Consider the following 16,443-nt stretch of genomic DNA (forward strand, 5'->3'; position numbering starts at 1 on the left):
GGGAGCTGTAGTACAGTACATGGATAATTGTGGAATAGTCTCACACAATTATAACCATCTACAATCAGTACTTTATATGGTCGATGTGCCGTTGATCGGTTGGTAGATCTCATCTGCCTTGCCCGCCGCCTAACTAACCCAATAGATTAGATGGGATTTGACCTGTTGACCCCAATTGAGTATAATTTTAGGGAAAAATCTTGATTAGTATCCTATATTCTGGGTCTAGTGTCATTTTAGTTCTCAAACTTTAAAGTGCGATAATTTAATATCGGAACTTTCAAAATATAATAATTCAGTACCTGTTGTTAATTAGTTGTTAATCAACTGTTAAGTAGAATTTGAAAAAGATACAAATGCCCATTGAATGTGATCTAATTTTTTTTTATCAACCATCCAAACATTGATAAAATTAAGTCTCAAATCTTTACCTCCTCTATTTAAGAAAGTTGGGGTCATTAGAATGTCCATTTAAATGTGATCCCAATTTTCTTGAATGGAAAAGGCAAGAATTTGGGGTTGTTAATTTTTAGTTAGATGATTGACAAAAAAAAAATTATACAACACTTAAAGAACATTTGTGTCTTTTTCAAATGTCACTTAACAACTAATTAACACAAATACTGAATTATTAAATTTTAAAAGTTTAGATATCGCATTTTAAATTTCGGGGACCATATATAATTCAACTTTTTTATTTGAATTATATATGTTTTAGTATATTTTGAATGTTGGAAGACGTTATTGGTAGTACATATTAGAAGAGGTAAATGGGTGTGGACTGGTTGGTTAGTACTTGCACCTGTACTACTGCAACTATATGCAACACAAGAATATAAAGTAAGCCCTCTCCCCTCCCTCAGTTCTACAAAGAATTGAGAATCCTCCTCCCAAAGGGCTTGCATTGGGGAAGATGAAGATGCTTGCTAAGTAATTTCTTCAAGAGGAAAGTGTTTGATGTAAACCATGCATGACTTTGGGCCGAAAGGATACGAAACGGAAATGGACCAAATGGTATGTTATACAGAGAGGGATTAGAGGAAGTGGAGTGGGGAGACAGAGAGAGAGATAGGCAGGGATAAGGCAGAGCATGGGATGGAGCAATCAACAGAGGGGTGGAGCTGTTGTTGCTCTTCCCATGCACTGCCTCTTCCCTGGCTCTCTCTTTCTCCCCTTCCCCTTTCTTTTCTCTCTCCTTTATTTTCTTGTTATTCACTTATCCATTCTTTTTATTTCTTTGTTTGTTTGCTATAAGTAAGCTAATGCTTCAAGAATTCATGCATATGGTTTCTTTCAATTGACTATTTTATTGTATTTGATTGAGTTTAAACATAAAATAGAGTCATATGATGAATAATGAATGGAGTTTTTGTACTTTCACCATTACCCAGAACACCAAACAATTTGGTCCATTTGGTTCACAGTTGGAATCGTATTCCCCTCACCTGTTTTGTTTAGACTGGAATTGGAATCAAAATTGATTGGATTGGATTTTCATTCCACAAGAAATGAAAATAGAATTCTGGTTCTGTTCAATCAAACAGTTGGGTTCTGATTCAGATTCTAGACCCCTATTCCCACATATTAAACCGACCCTCAAGAAGATCCTGAATATTTGGATCAATGAAAGACTTTTTTTTTGTGTGTGTGTGTGTATTCTTTGCGAGAGAGTCAAGGCAGACTCCTGCAATTAGGTGTTGGTGAGGGTGGGGGGATAATGCCATTTGAGTCCCAGAATATTATGCAAGTTGTATACATCCAACTGGATTTGAAAATGGGCCTTCAATAAGAAGTTTGAAAATGGACCGACGACCATCTTTGAACGATCATGTTGTGATGTACGCCCATCAACTACTACCTATCATACCTACATTTCTCTAAATAAAAGCATCCTCACAATATTTCCATCTTTGTCTGTTCTGTTTTTTCATTCAACTGGGAGTTTGGTGGTCGTCAATTTGGACCACAGTCCATAAGCCCATCACATGGTGGTCCAGTGGGCAATGGCCCCTCAGCCAAATCCATTCCATCGTAATATTTAAAGAAATTCGAATTTACTAATCGAAGATTTGAACTTTGAAGGAGAAGGAAACCAGAGATGATTAATAAAAAAAATTAAAAACGGCCTATTAATTCGTTAAATCTCCTTTGCCTAAAAAATACAGAAAGACCATATCAACCTGACTTCGGTCCAGACTTCAGAGTAATACACCCCATGGCAGTTGCAGCTAAAACAATAACAGGCACCCACAAAATTAACCGATAAACTAAAAATCATAAATAAGCAAAAGCGGAGACAGCACAGAAGCTGTAAAAATGGCGAAAGCCAGTTGCCTCAACTTAGAAGAAGATGGAGAAGCGCTAATCTGAGGAGCAGCAGGAGCCGATGTTGCGGCAGCGGAAGGAGGGACGTTGATGTGGAGCTTCTGTCCATATTGGCAGTGGCCAGGGAAGCCGCAGAGGAAGCAGTGGTGGCCGGTGGTTTCGATGGAGACGGAGTCATTTCCCGTCGCGTAAACGGCGACGGGAGAAGTTCCATTGCATGCTTGGAAGTCGGAATGGCTCACTTGTGCAACTGCTTCCCCTACTCAAAAACTTCAGCAAGTTATCAGGTTTCAACCACAACAAGTTAGATAACAACATAGACATGCAGAAGAACGAAAGAGAGAGAGAGAGAGAGATGTATGATCTGAGCAGAATGAATATTGACCATCCACTGATAACCCCAGGCCAGTAGTACTCTTTTAATGTTTTGACTTTTAAGTTCAATAGTTAATGGATTCATTAATTAATTAATTAATTCTCTTTCGATTTGTCTTCTAAGAGTGATAAGTGTGACATTATCACGGTGCCATTTGGCAAGTTTTTTTTGCAAATGATCTTCGACAATTAAGATGGCCAAAAGGATATGTATTCAGCTCTCCAGGTCTTGTCTTTAAAGATAAAGAATGTTTGGTAAACGGTTAATCTCTGGGTTTTCAAAAATGGAGTTCGCATCCTATGGACCCATCGGTTCACGGGATACCCTTCAACCGGTTTGTAGCTAGAGCAACCGGCCACCAGCGGCAATCTCCGACCACCTTCTTCTTTTTTTATTTTTCTTATTTACATCCCTTGCAATAAATTTTTGTTTTCTTATTGTTCCAGAACCAATGAAACATAGAGTATCAGCCATTAGTGGAGGTGGGATGATTGGGATGATAGGATGCTTGCAAAATAGACTCATCTTGTTGATCTTAATAAACTCATCTTTCTCTACTACCAAGAACCAAAAGTTAACACCAATCGGGTTCAAGAACGAGGGACTGCTGAAGAACGGAAGAAGTTAGCTAGCAGCCAATTATGCCATTACATCTCTGGAGCTAGCGTATTATGTCAAAGTAAAGGACCAAGATTTATCTTCTAAAGAACACACTAAAAACTTAGCAGTTTTATCTTTAATAAAAGAGCTCTTTTCTTTTCTTTTGATCTTCCTTCCTTTATGTCTAAGTATACGCTTTCAATGGGTTTTCAATTTTTTTTTTTTTTCTGGGTCTTGTTTCTGCATTAGATGAAAGGTAATTGCAATACTTTATTCCTCCAAATGCTTCCAATCATGCGTTTCCACTTTATTGAAATAATAGTCCAGTAGAAGATATCTTCATTAAGAATCACTACATAGTACATACATCCGAAGATCCCATAGGCAATTAAAATATAAAGAATTTATTTTGCAGACATCCTAGCCTATCATCCCACTGCATTTTTATTGTATTTGCACTGTGAACATTTGTGTTTATACTCTTTCTAAACAGAACCTTATGGTCGCATAGTTTTTCATAAATCCTTTTTGTTTCTATATGATTTTTTTACATTAATGCCGCATTCATTTATTCAAAATTCCAAGCTATTGTTTTGATATAAATGGCAAGAAAATAAAATATTTATTATTGTAAAAGAAACAAAACTGTACTTAAATACTTCAGTACATATAAAGATATTATTTTAAATACAAAATATATAATACAATTACATACAAACTCAGCCTTAGTTTGAAACTTAAATACAAAATTATACAAAATACAAGGTTTTGCACTGTACATATATTTATATTTGTACTCTTTCCAAATTCGGCCTTAATTTAAAAATATATATAAATATATAATACAAGTACATACAAAACAATACAAGATTTTACACTACATATTTGTATTTATACTCTTTTAAAACTGAGTTTTAGGAGATTCATTTATTTCACTGTAAAATGGATGAAAAAGGGACAAAAGGTCAAAACTAAAGCTCAAGAGTGTTGGCAATTTTCAAGACCCAAGGCAAATAATATATATATATATATATATATATATATATATATATATATATAGAGAGAGAGAGAGAGAGAGAGAGCATTATTCATTATTCATTATTCATGCATGGGTTGGGGGTCTGTCAATTTCTCAAGAGTCAACTGGATTGAGTTCAGCTGACCATGGCCAATGTTCGAACCCCTTGCTGCTGAGATTGGCATGTTATGCGTCAACTGGTCCGATTGTCTGGACCATCTGCTTGACCCTCTCAGAGAAAAAGATAACAAAAACTCAGAAAAAATATAAAAAGCTTATAACTTATACCCAGCCATTTTATGTCAATGCAAGCCTGAAACAATAAAAAATTATATATTATAGTACCTAATATTAGTGTGGTTATTTATGAAATCTTTGACTAATTAGTAAACATTTTAGAGAACTGTTTATTTCAAAACCCATTTTTGGTATGGGAAATACTAAATTAATTTTTTTATAATTAACATATTGATAATGACATATAACTCAAATCATCAATTCACCTAAAGGGGGTGTTCTTTTTCTGGATTTTGAGAGGGGAAAAGTTGATTAATGGAATTTTGATTCCTATTAATTAAGAAATCCATGTTCTTTTTTCAGATTTAAGCGGGGATCAGGGAAAGTTTATTTTCCAGGGTAAACGATACTCATCTCCTAAGTAGGTAAATAACTTTCCCATTTGGGGAAAAAATTGCCAACACTTGAATGGAACAAAAATGTCCCTTTTAATATTGGATTTTTATGGCTAAAATGGCCATTGCCTTATTTACATGGAAAATAAAAGAACATAGATAAATGCATTAACCCAGATAAATCTTTAAGTCTTTCCTGAGAAACACTTACCTGGATAATTGTATTTACCCGGGTAAATAACTTACGAACGGAGCTAAAGAATCACCAGGGTCTTTCAGCTTTGCTAACCTTATACTATGTTTTTTATAGCAGGGAGTCTATCATCAACTCAGTGGATTTACAAAGAGTTGGTCGCAAGTCTCTCACTAGGGGTGTCAATAGACCGATTTTAGGTTCAACCCATCAAAATCGAAATCAATTTAGATGGATTGGACAGACCAATAAGAGATATTAAATTAGACCGGCCAGACTTAATGGTCCAAAGTATTTGTTCGACTGGATTGGACCTGGTCCATCCATAAAAGATTTATAATGAATTGGAACCAATCTAAATTAAAATCAACTTGAATAGATTGGACAGTCCGGACATTGAATTGGACTGGTCCAAAATGGTCCAAAGAACTCACCAGATTAAATTGGATCTGGTCCATCTATAATGGATTCAGATTGGCCGGATTGGATTGGTCATATCTGGTCCAATTGACACCCCTATGACTCTCACTACTGAAACCTATCCTCTTATATTTGAACTAAACGGGTAAGCCTAGTGATCTCCGACCTTGCCACGTGGAGCCCATCAACAAAACAAATAGATACTTTCTACTATATTTGAATTAAACACAGGGTAAAGTCTGAACTCTAACACAGATGCATAGAGAAAAACATAGCATTTTTTTTTATCAAAGCATTTCCTTTGAATATGAGAGATACGATACATGTGGTACTAAATCAAAATAAAAAGTACAAAAGAAGAAGAAGAAGAAGTAATGGGGTACTCTGGGCTACCTAAAATTTGCCCAAACCTATTAAAAGGAACAGTTGCAAGTTATAACTATCGATCTATTTATCCAATTCTTTACAGCAGTGAAGATGGATAAAACTTAAAATCCATTGCTCTTCCCTTCTTTGTTAGTTGTGGTGCCATTCATCTCAATTGTCCCATAAGCGTTCATCTCAGTCACCTTCCCATGGTCATCCCCATCCATGAATCTTTTCCAGAACCAGTGCTGTTTCCACACTCGCTCAGTCATCTCCTCGATGGGGATGTTCTTGGTCTCCGGAACAAGGAATAACACGAACAACGACATGATGACTACCCACCCGGAGAAGAACAAGAAGATGCCAAACTTCATGTGGCAGAGCATGGAGAGGAAGGCCTGAGCAATCACAAAGGTGAAGAGCATGTTGACGCACACCGTCACACTCTGCCCCGCCGATCTCGTCTCCAAGGGGAACGTCTCACTTGGAATCAGCCACCCAAGAGGCCCCCACGACCAGGCGAACGATGAAACAAACGTACAAACCATGACCACCACCAGGATGGCATAGCCTTTGCTGAGATTGTCAGAGTGATCCGTCACCTTGATCCCTAACAGCACCGCTATCACCACCTGAGATAAGAACATCTGGACTCCAGCTTCAAGTAGAAGTATCCGACGCCCCACCTTGTCCACTATGTATATAGAGACGACAGTGGACGCAACGTTGACAGCGCCGGTGATGACGGCCGAGTACAGAGATGCATCATTATGAAATCCCAGTGTGCTAAACAGCACAGGGGCGTAAAACATGATGGCGTTGATGCCCGTGAATTGCTGGAAAATCTGTTGCGCCACCAACAAAAATAAATCTTGTTAGAAACTTAATGTCATTATCTATATTATGTAAATAATAGCCACCAAGAGATCAAACTGAAATAAGCATAATCCTGACCTGTAAGGCTATGGCGATGACCATCTGGGGTCGGTTCCTTCGCTTGAGGAGGTTCCTGAAGGGGTGCTTTACTTGCTTAGCCACGCGGCTTGCCTCCAGTATCTCCTGGAACTCGGGCTCAATGTTGTCAGTGCCTCTTATCTTCCTGAGGACGGCTTTTCCCTCTTCCAAGTGGCCACGTTCTATGAGGCTGTTAGGAGTGTCCACCACAAAAAGAGCTCCCACAGTTAGCAAAAATGCAGGGATCCCAGCCAGCCCCAGCGACAGCCTCCATCCCCAACCCCCTTTGATTCTGCCATAGGAAATAATCATCAAGTTCTTGTTAGGTCAGCATCGAATTTATCGAATACAGAAATACAAGAGACTGAGTTTAGAACCATATATAGAGCACACATTATACATCTCAACTTGTCTCAGTCTGGGAGCTTTTAGCTTTACCAGCGGCCCCCACTCAGTTTCTTGCTTGACTTTTCAGCTATATATAAGAATATAATTGCAAACAGACCCGACTGTTTTTCCCAAAAAGAAATTAAATGATGGCAGTCACTGATTATGTAAGAATTGAAACCTGAGGAATAGGACAGAAAGAACAATCTAGGAAATCAGCAGCCTATGTAATAATTATTAAATTATGGGTTGTAGGCTCCTCTTTAAGTCAAACATATAATTAATAATGCATTAATCGCTCTATCTTAACCACCAAACATGTAAATTAATAAGCATATCAAATGCACGAGAGAGAGAGAGAGAGAGAGAGAGGACTATATGGCTTACTTGGCGGTTCCGTAATTGACGAGGCTGGCGAAGAGTATACCGATGGTGACATTCAGCTGAAACAGTATGTTAAGTCCTCCACGTATTCTGGTGGGTGCAATCTCCGAGAGGAATAGAGGAACAGCCTGTTGTATTTATTAGAACACAACCAAATTAATGAAAGGGAAATATCACAATTTTGTAACAACAAGAAACTCCGTTTTTGGTACAAATGGAAGAAAAGCACTCGCAGAAACAGGGGGTAGTGCAACAAGAATACCGCAAGGAGTGATTAACAGATATGCCCAGATGCAGATGGAGGGCCCAAATTAAGTTTATAATCTAAAAATTGCTTAATCAAATTAAATTGCACTCCCAGTGATCACTAGATGTTGCTAAATCAACGGTCTATACATGGTTCATATTTTTTCTGGCTCTGGATCCACCAGACCCATGATCTATCCCCAACATCTTTGCACGTGGCAAGTTAACGATTCATTTGGGTCAACCAAGGGTGAGTCACACGTCGTCGATCGGATTTGAATTAATTCATGATCTATCCCCAAAGCTTGTTCTCTAGATAGGGCATAACATCATCCAAATCTGTTCTTTGGTTTTAGCAAAAATTGTTATGAGACACGTGGTCAGATGATGGAGTGGATTATCCTAGAAAATTTGCGGTAGGAGTACGTGGGGCCTGATCCTTAAGGTCTACACTGTCCTGAATATCCTGCCCTACCAAGAGGACAGGCAGCCATTTGGTCACGTTGGACCAAGGGTGACCCACAATGCAGGGGATTTTTACCCCTGCAGCCCTGCCCTGCCCAGCCATGTGGATGGGACAGGTTACACCCTTGTCCTCTCCTAACGCTGCACTAGGGTACGTTTGGCTGAAAAGCACACCATTTCTGCCGCCTAGGTCGGTAACAGATTCGAACTCCACAGAACCGGTCTGTGTGAGTGTGAGTGGTGGCTTAAACAATCTCTTACGTTACGTACTTCCGCCCTTTCTATAGTTTTGAGCCAACGGTTTTGGTCGGAAGCGCACATTACCAAAAAAGACCTTATCATCCAACAACAACAACCCAACCCCGTCCCAGAAAAGAGAGACTCCGGACTCTGGATATAGATGCAATATGTAGAAGAAAAGGTAATGGGAATCGACTGCAGGAGCAAAAAGTGCAGCGGATTCGGACTAGTGTGAGGAACTGGAACATTATTCCTTTGGAAAGGGGGAGAGGCCAAACCGCCAAAGGGAAGTTCCAACTTTACCAAATTACCATGTAGATAAGACGTGTCGATCGAACTTGCTTTGTTTTTGAACTTCCAAGGAATAAAGTTGTGGAGGACAATGGGCCGGGGTGAATGACAGAGAATATACTCTCTTTTGTTTCTGATTTGGCATGATATTTGTAGATCCCATATCATCCAATGACACATGCACATGCACATGCCAAATTCTATGCCATATCCAATGTCCGATGTAATTGGAGGATTAACCTAAAAAAAATAAGCTTATTAAAAGTGTAGACTTTTGATGCCATTGCTTCGATCATACCCTAAATGCTACAACAAAGGGTACGCGTAAATGGGGGCAAATAAGTTGGTGATCCCATATAAACGAGAAACTCTTGTTCATGTTTTGGTATCAGAGGTCGTAGAGGAAAAACGATTTTCAAGCACCTCATTTACTTAGATAAATAATACTTTCTTAAAACTTACTTAAATTATTTTATTGGTTATGTCAAATTTTGTTAATATATGATGTGATAATATTGTACCTTTAATAATGATATTTTTATGGATAAAATAGTAATTATATAATTTTATTCAAAAAAACAAAAATAAAAAAAATTAAGATCCCATTTGGTTCATGGGAATAAGAATAAGGGTATGGAATTGGAATTGGAATGGGCTATTTTGATTCTAATTATTTGGTTGGGTGGAATTGAAACCCCATTCCCATTCATGGTAGAATGTCATTCCCCCATTTGAGAGAATAATCATTCCCTCCCTCTCCCTTAAAAATGAAATCCCTTTCAACTGATTCCAATTCTTATTTCCATATTTATCTGAACCAAACAGACTATGAGAATAAACCATTTCATTTCCAATTCCAATTACAAACCCAACAGGCCCTAATAAATGCACTTATTCAAGCAAGTTTTCCTAAGAATCGCTTGCCTGAATAAGTGCATTTAACTAGATAAATGATTTACGGTTTAATAAACGAGGCCTAAGTGATACAATTTGTAACCATCACACCTGGGAGTACAATTAGTAGAGTAACAAACCTGGTTAGCGAAACCAACACCACAACCAAGGAGGATCCGTCCTATAATCAGCATTGCGAGGTCCTGGGCCGCCGCATTGAATATCACTCCTACTATGAAAAATATACCGGCGATAAGCATTGTTAACTTCCGGCCAAGCCTTCTTGTAGTGTAAGATGCGAAGAAGGTGGCGGTCAACGCAGCCAGATAGAGTGATGAAGTGAAGAGTTGTAATCCCTGGTTATCATATTTGCAGTAATTGCTGTTATCCTCCGTCTCGTTGGTCTTCCGGTAAACCACAGGGAAAAACTTCTTCAAGAAATGCGGCATGGATGTCACACCCCCTGCATCAAATTACCAAATTAACGCTAATTAGTCCCTTTTTTTTTTCTTTTGGTAATATATAATAATAAATAATAAAAAATGCTTAGTTAGCAAATTCAACTACGAGTTGTCTTTTGAAAAAGATTCCTTAAGCTCAGGGATATTTTTGGTATTCCAGTATTAAACTCTACTATCAAAATTTCATCACACTCATCTATCCTGATTCTTGGGGAACGGGATCTGCTCCTCACATTTGGGCGCCTCACAGCACATTCACCGTGCACTGGGAACATCTCCCGTACCCATGAATAATATTATATAAGTACGGGAGATATTCCCAATGGATAGTACGATGTGCGTGTGAGGAGCCCTATATCCGGTCTCTGATTCTGGACTGCCGGGAGGCCCCTCTCTCTCTCTCACTGCTTTTTCCCCGACGAATATTGTCTTCCTCTGGGGTCTGCCTTAAGGCTTAACGTATTCCAATGAATCAAGATCTGAGTTTCTCCCGTATCTAACAGTTCCCAGTCAAAGAAATTGGAAAGAAAAAATAAACAAATCTTCCTTTTCATTTCAATTAAGAAAAAAAAAATTGTTCAATTCATAAACCTAACAGAATTATTAGCAGTGCATGAAAACAAGTGAAAATATTCTCAGAAAAGTACATCTTCAAGATTCCAGAAAACAGAGAGTTTATCACGAAAACAACGATGGAAAAAAAAAAAAAAAGTTTTGCTAAAATCATTCCTCTTTCCACTCAAATTTAGATAACGAGAATACGTGATCATTAGAATCATGACGTTCGCAGGATATTTCCTTTGAAATCATATAACCGAAGAAACCGTAATAAGATGAAATTTAAGATGAAATGAAATCGAGAAATGAACCTGAAACTCCGACGTCGTAACCGAACATCAGACCACCAGTGGCGGCCATTATACAAGAAAAAATGACGATCGGCGTAATCTTAGCTTCGAACTCGGCTCCGCCGGTTGCCGGAGCAGAAAATCCTCCGGCAGGCATGATTGGGATGACTAGATGTTTAAGTATCTACTACTATAAAAAGAAGCCGAATGATCTTTCCTTTAGTCGAGAGCAGAAGAAAGCACGAAATAGTGAGCAGGAGTGGATGAAGAATTGTTGGTCGCCCTCTGTTATATAGACGGATGAAGGAGGCAGAAGCGAGACGATTATTTGCCACGTGGTAATATTTTAATGGTTATACACCGTGACTGCTAGCCAGTCAACGAGTCCTGTCAACGAACGGCTGTACATCCGATCGGTGGTTTTCAGTTTTATCCAAATGATCCAACCATAAGAAGGAAACTAACGTGTTCTTTTCGCTACGAAGAAGGAAATTACGTGTTGAATTACGAAAGCAACACCACATTCTCGTCGGTCAAATGCTCGAAGAGAGCTGAGTTCGATTTGGAGTTGTGGGCTATGTGAGGGGCATTAGCGTCAAATTGCGCTTCTCAAAGAAAATGTGAGTAGGCAATGGTCAGCAGCGTCAGCTACGTGTAGCCCCCACCCCACGAGCCACGGTGCCTTTGTTTTTGTAATCGGGCGTATGGGAACCATGGTTTTGACTTTTGACGTACCCCAAGTTGTCGGTATCTTACTACCGGTAGGCTACTCTACTTTGCCATGTCGGCATTTTCGTAGACCGTAGTAAAGCCCCATTGATTTTCATTCATCTGGAACTTTGGGTAAGTATGTTAGTTGGGGCGAGTATTTCTTATACACTATACCAGTTATACGGGTAAAGAGAGATTAGAGGGAGAGTGCTTATCGGCTTCAGCAAAAGATGTTAAGTTGTCTTGTTTATCCACCTTATAGGAAATATCAATTATTAGTTACCGTGAGCCAAATATAGCGACAAATGAACGTGGGTATTGTGGTTGTATTAAATTTTCTTAATATTGATTTTCAATAAAATAAAATAAATCATTAATTCTCACAAAAAAGTAGGGGTGTAAATGGAAATGGAATTCTATAATTGATCTTGTATATGTTTGGCATCGTTGCTGCATATACAGCAGTGTTGTCTCATAAAATGGTGTTGCTGATGTGTGGATTGGAAGTATTCTTTTTTGAGAAAATGGTATCCTTTTTTTTTGGGGGGGGAAATTTTGCTGTTAGGTAAGACGTTTCCTAGAACAACAGTAGTATTTTCTGTTTGGTACTAATGCTCTATATCTGTTTTCAGCACTGGCACCCATTATAGGAAATTCATGTCATCATTGGTAACAACGAGCTCCAATCTAAGAAAACATCAAATTCAGCGTTGCTCCAAATTAGCACTGTTTTTTGGAGCAATGACATCGATGCCAAATAAACGCTTTGTTTGATTGCAGTGTAATTAACTTTATTTGCTTTGGTGCAAAAGTATGGATCAGAATGCAAATGAATTAGAATTCAAATTTTGGTCTAATTTATTATAGATTTCACTTTACTATTTTTTTTCAATGCAGACAAAATAAAATAATAGCTAAAAGAAACTAAAGTAAAATTGCAAGCAAAGATAAACCAAAATTTATAAAATTCTCATTTGCATTCTTTCATCCATTTGTATTGATATATATATATATATATATATATATATATATGGGAAGATTGTAAATACAAATTTGTAGAATGCAAATACAATGTATAGAAATACCACATTTGCATTGAACATATTTGTATTTGCACTCTTCCCAAAGTAAACTTTAGAGAATTCAAGATACAGATATTTCATCCAATTATTTATTTTATTTATATAAAGTATATAAATATATAATTTATACATTATATTTTAATTGCCTAAAATTCAGATTCAATAAAATAAGGCACATTTGGTTTGCGGGAATAGGAGTTTCAAATTGGAATTAGAATGTACTATTCCAATTCCAATTATTTGATGAGCCCAATTGGAATCCCATTCCCCTTCTTGTCAGAATTGTCATTCCCTTCCTCTCCCATAGGAATAAAATTTCAGACCAATTGATTTTAATTCTCATTCCAGTTTTTGCCTGAACCAAACAAATTATATGAATAGACCATCCCAATTCCAATAACAATAAATAAATTTAGATTCCTGCAAATGAAACAGAACCTTAATTAATATGATTAATATTCAGATTCAAGTGATTAATATTATTATCCAAATTCAAATAGATTATATCAAATCTCAAATTCGAATTCGGATAAATTTTCGGATACGCGAAAGCATGAAGGCAGGTAGGAATTTGTCCCCAAGGCGTTGTCATATAAGACAGCAATTATCCAAACGAGAGTTGTATACGGACCACCCCAACTACTAGATTTTCAAATGGCTTTTTCGACTTTTTAACTTCAACACGCTTGTGTATGGAATCTTCCATCTACAAAAGTTACTTTCAAAGCAGTAGATTGTTTTCAATTATCGGGGTAGGAATGAGAATAAATGTGATTGGATATAGTTGTTCAATTTTTTTGAAAAGGTGTTATATGCGTTTAGAAAGAAAGAAAAAGAGGACAAATTAATGTAAATTATATAGCAGATATGGTCAAAATACAATATGAATGACATCACACGTTCACGTAATGAATGTATGTGACATCACATGATACACATGCAAGTAATAATTTGATGAAAATAAAAAAGAATTAGACAAAATCAAATGATGTATCTGTTGTACCGTGTAGCAAAAGACGCTATTGGTTACATGATTTTTAAAATCGGATCGGAAAATTTGAAAATCGGTCATATGATCAATTTCGTTTTACGTCAGAATGGACCATCCATTTGATTCGAACGATTAAACAAACTTTTGAATGATTCGTTGTCCGATTAAATTTTAAAAATCTTGCTGTATTTAATTTTAAAGTATAACTAATATTAATGAATGCATTAAAAATGAAAAATATAGGATAGACTAATTTTACGTCCATAGATTTATGGTTGGACCTAATTCTATCGTTACACTGTAAGCTGAAATGTATGTTTATGCTTTTGTGGTGAGGTGGGAAAGACTGGGGTTAGGCCAGACTACCAAAGGCCTCAGATGTCACCTTCAGTTTGAAATGTAGGTAGTGAGGTTTGATATAAAATTCAATTTAATATCCTCAGGTTTTTGAATAAATGAGGATGATGAAGTTTTACTTCATTAACGATGAAGACAAACAAGTCTAAAGGAAAAGGACAGTATTAAGAAGCAGGCGCCTCGTGCATTAGAGTCATGCAACCTTTTGACTGAAACCCCTTTAATTTCACACACCACTAGCATGAATTTTGGGGAGCCCCACAGGTTAATCTCCTACCATACAGAGATTGTAAAGAAAAGTCTAAGTCGTCTAAGACCAACAGAGCCCATCTGGTGCAGAGCATGAGAGGACATCAATTGGTATTTGGTAGTAGTTATCAAAAGGGTCTCTGGTCCCTTTAATTAAAAGTAAGTTAGCGGAGATCACAGTCTCCCACAGCACATCTCAATCGTGTATTAAGAACATTTTCATGATAAATATGGAAGATATTCCTAATCTTGATGATATTATCGGGAGATGTTCTTAATACATGATCGGGATGTGTTATGGGGCACTGATGTGAATTCAAGCTAGCAACAGCGAACTTCTTTCATCTGGCGACGAAATTTCGTGTTTGAAAGTGATGTGATTTTTGGAGTCCCCTGATTTTATATTGGAAAATGTGTGAGAATTGTGTGGAAGAGGAGAAAGTGATAAAGATGATGAAGAGAGAAACTTTAAACCATTTCGAAAGCATCCTGGTGAGAAAGAAGGTCAAATAAGGCAACTGCATCTCAAAATAGATAAATAATCAATCGAGCTCTAATTAAATAGTTCAATATCAAGTTTGATTAGGTTCAGTTTGAGTTTGATTTTAATTAAATTTAGGTTAAAATATTTAAAGTTTGATTCTAATATACACACACGGTTTGACTCGTGTTTGAAAGTGATGGCTCTTTTTGATTTAAGATTTCACTTGGCTTGGCATCAAAGTAGTCTCTATCTATTCAGGAACCTGACCAATAAATTAACTTAAAATAGGTTAAGCTGCTAGGTAAAGTTATTGAATAGGTTTTTATTCTTTAATACTCGAAAACTTCTTTTCTGCAATTAATGGTTTGGCACTGGAAAGGAATGCAAAATCAACGTGTTCATTTACATTTGCGATTGTGCTTCCAAGGTTTTATTATCTTTCTTGTCTACCCAAGTGTTATAAGACTTGCACCACAGGATCGGACTGTAAAGCCCAAAACACTAAGGTCATTTCAGTTGTTAAATGCAAGGTTTGAAGTATTGACATATATCAGCCTGTATCGGTCGATATGTATTATTCCGGGACCCCTCCGATATGCCCTTATAGTGGATGTATCGGGGGTCTGACCGAATCAAGGTGTAGAGGAGGCCTAAACTGATTCACCTGAACTAGTCGCAAAAAAAATAATAATAATAAAAAGTACCAAAAGCTGTATTGGGTGTATCGATATTTTGAACCTTGGTTAAATGCTTAGGTTTTTCAAATTTTTGAAAGAAATAGTAAAATCAGTCAAAACCTGATGCAACCATTAAAAACCAGCTGGGTCGTCTCAACAATTTAACCGATTCTTACGACCCACCCAGGTCATTTGAATCACTACAAATTTTAATCCTGCTTAAAATTTGAAGATAAATCAAATATAAACATTTTTTCAAATAAAATGAAGCCATATTAAACATCATATAATTGAAAAACGGGATTACAAAATAACATTTTAGACAAATGCCCTCGTCATAGCGATAAACTGGCACCGTTTTTCAAATAAGGGAAAACCATACCAAACACCATCCTAATCGTAGAGGCCACCATTTCATGTACCACTACATTCTTAGCTCTAGGAATATACAAAAAGATACATTTTACAAAAAGGTCTTGAGATGTAACACTAGCTTGATGCAAATTTTGTAAATTTTACAAAAAAAGATACATTTGCGCTCTCGATGCAAATTTTGTATTTTTTCTGATTTGTAAATTTTGCATCACAAACTGATGCATAATTTAAACCACCTTCCTCCTACCTCCATTCTCTCTCATATAAAGTTAGGACCACACCATCTTAATTCCTCTCACATTCTCAAGCAAGTAACCTCTCCTATTTTACTTCTTATAAACAAAAAAGACAAAGTCATACCTCTAAGCAAAAGTAAACCAGAATTTACATTGATCAGCCTATTTGCAGTCCCATGCG

At 37.1% G+C, this 16,443-nt stretch overlaps 1 protein-coding gene and 1 long non-coding RNA gene across 2 annotated transcripts; one reads left to right on the top strand and one right to left on the bottom strand.

The window, feature by feature from the left end:
- The first annotated feature begins 791 nt into the window (after window positions 1-791).
- On the top strand, window positions 792-3,468 carry LOC148861858 (uncharacterized). The gene is made up of 2 exons (XR_016095027.1): window positions 792-1,014; window positions 3,148-3,468. It is a non-coding gene; the product is annotated as an uncharacterized LOC148861858 (long non-coding RNA).
- A 2,356-nt stretch (window positions 3,469-5,824) lies between these two features.
- LOC148861859 (sugar transport protein MST4-like) lies at window positions 5,825-11,364 on the bottom strand. The gene is made up of 5 exons (XM_088941704.1): window positions 11,122-11,364; window positions 9,932-10,254; window positions 7,659-7,783; window positions 6,885-7,176; window positions 5,825-6,775 (listed from the first exon to the last, which is right to left on the bottom strand). Exons 1-5 carry the CDS (start codon window positions 11,255-11,257, stop codon window positions 6,053-6,055), a joined length of 1,599 nt encoding a protein of 532 aa, XP_088797830.1. The 5' UTR covers window positions 11,258-11,364; the 3' UTR covers window positions 5,825-6,052.
- Window positions 11,365-16,443: the final 5,079 nt, after the last annotated feature.

The sequence above is a fragment of the Nelumbo lutea genome, chromosome 4 (assembly GCF_056320005.1).
Source record: "Nelumbo lutea isolate HS-2025 chromosome 4, American lotus-T2T, whole genome shotgun sequence".
NCBI lineage: Eukaryota > Viridiplantae > Streptophyta > Magnoliopsida > Proteales > Nelumbonaceae > Nelumbo > Nelumbo lutea.

Coding starts and splice junctions, on each gene's coding strand:
- LOC148861859 (XM_088941704.1), bottom strand. CDS start 11,257: ATGCCTGCCGGAGGATTTTCTGCTCCGGCAACCGGCGGAGCCGAGTTC. Junction 7,177..7,658: donor GTCAATTACGGAACCGCCAA/GTAAGCCATATA, acceptor TTCCTATGGCAG/AATCAAAGGGGGTTGGGGAT. Junction 6,776..6,884: donor TCATCGCCATAGCCTTACAG/GTCAGGATTATG, acceptor GTGGCGCAACAG/ATTTTCCAGCAATTCACGGG.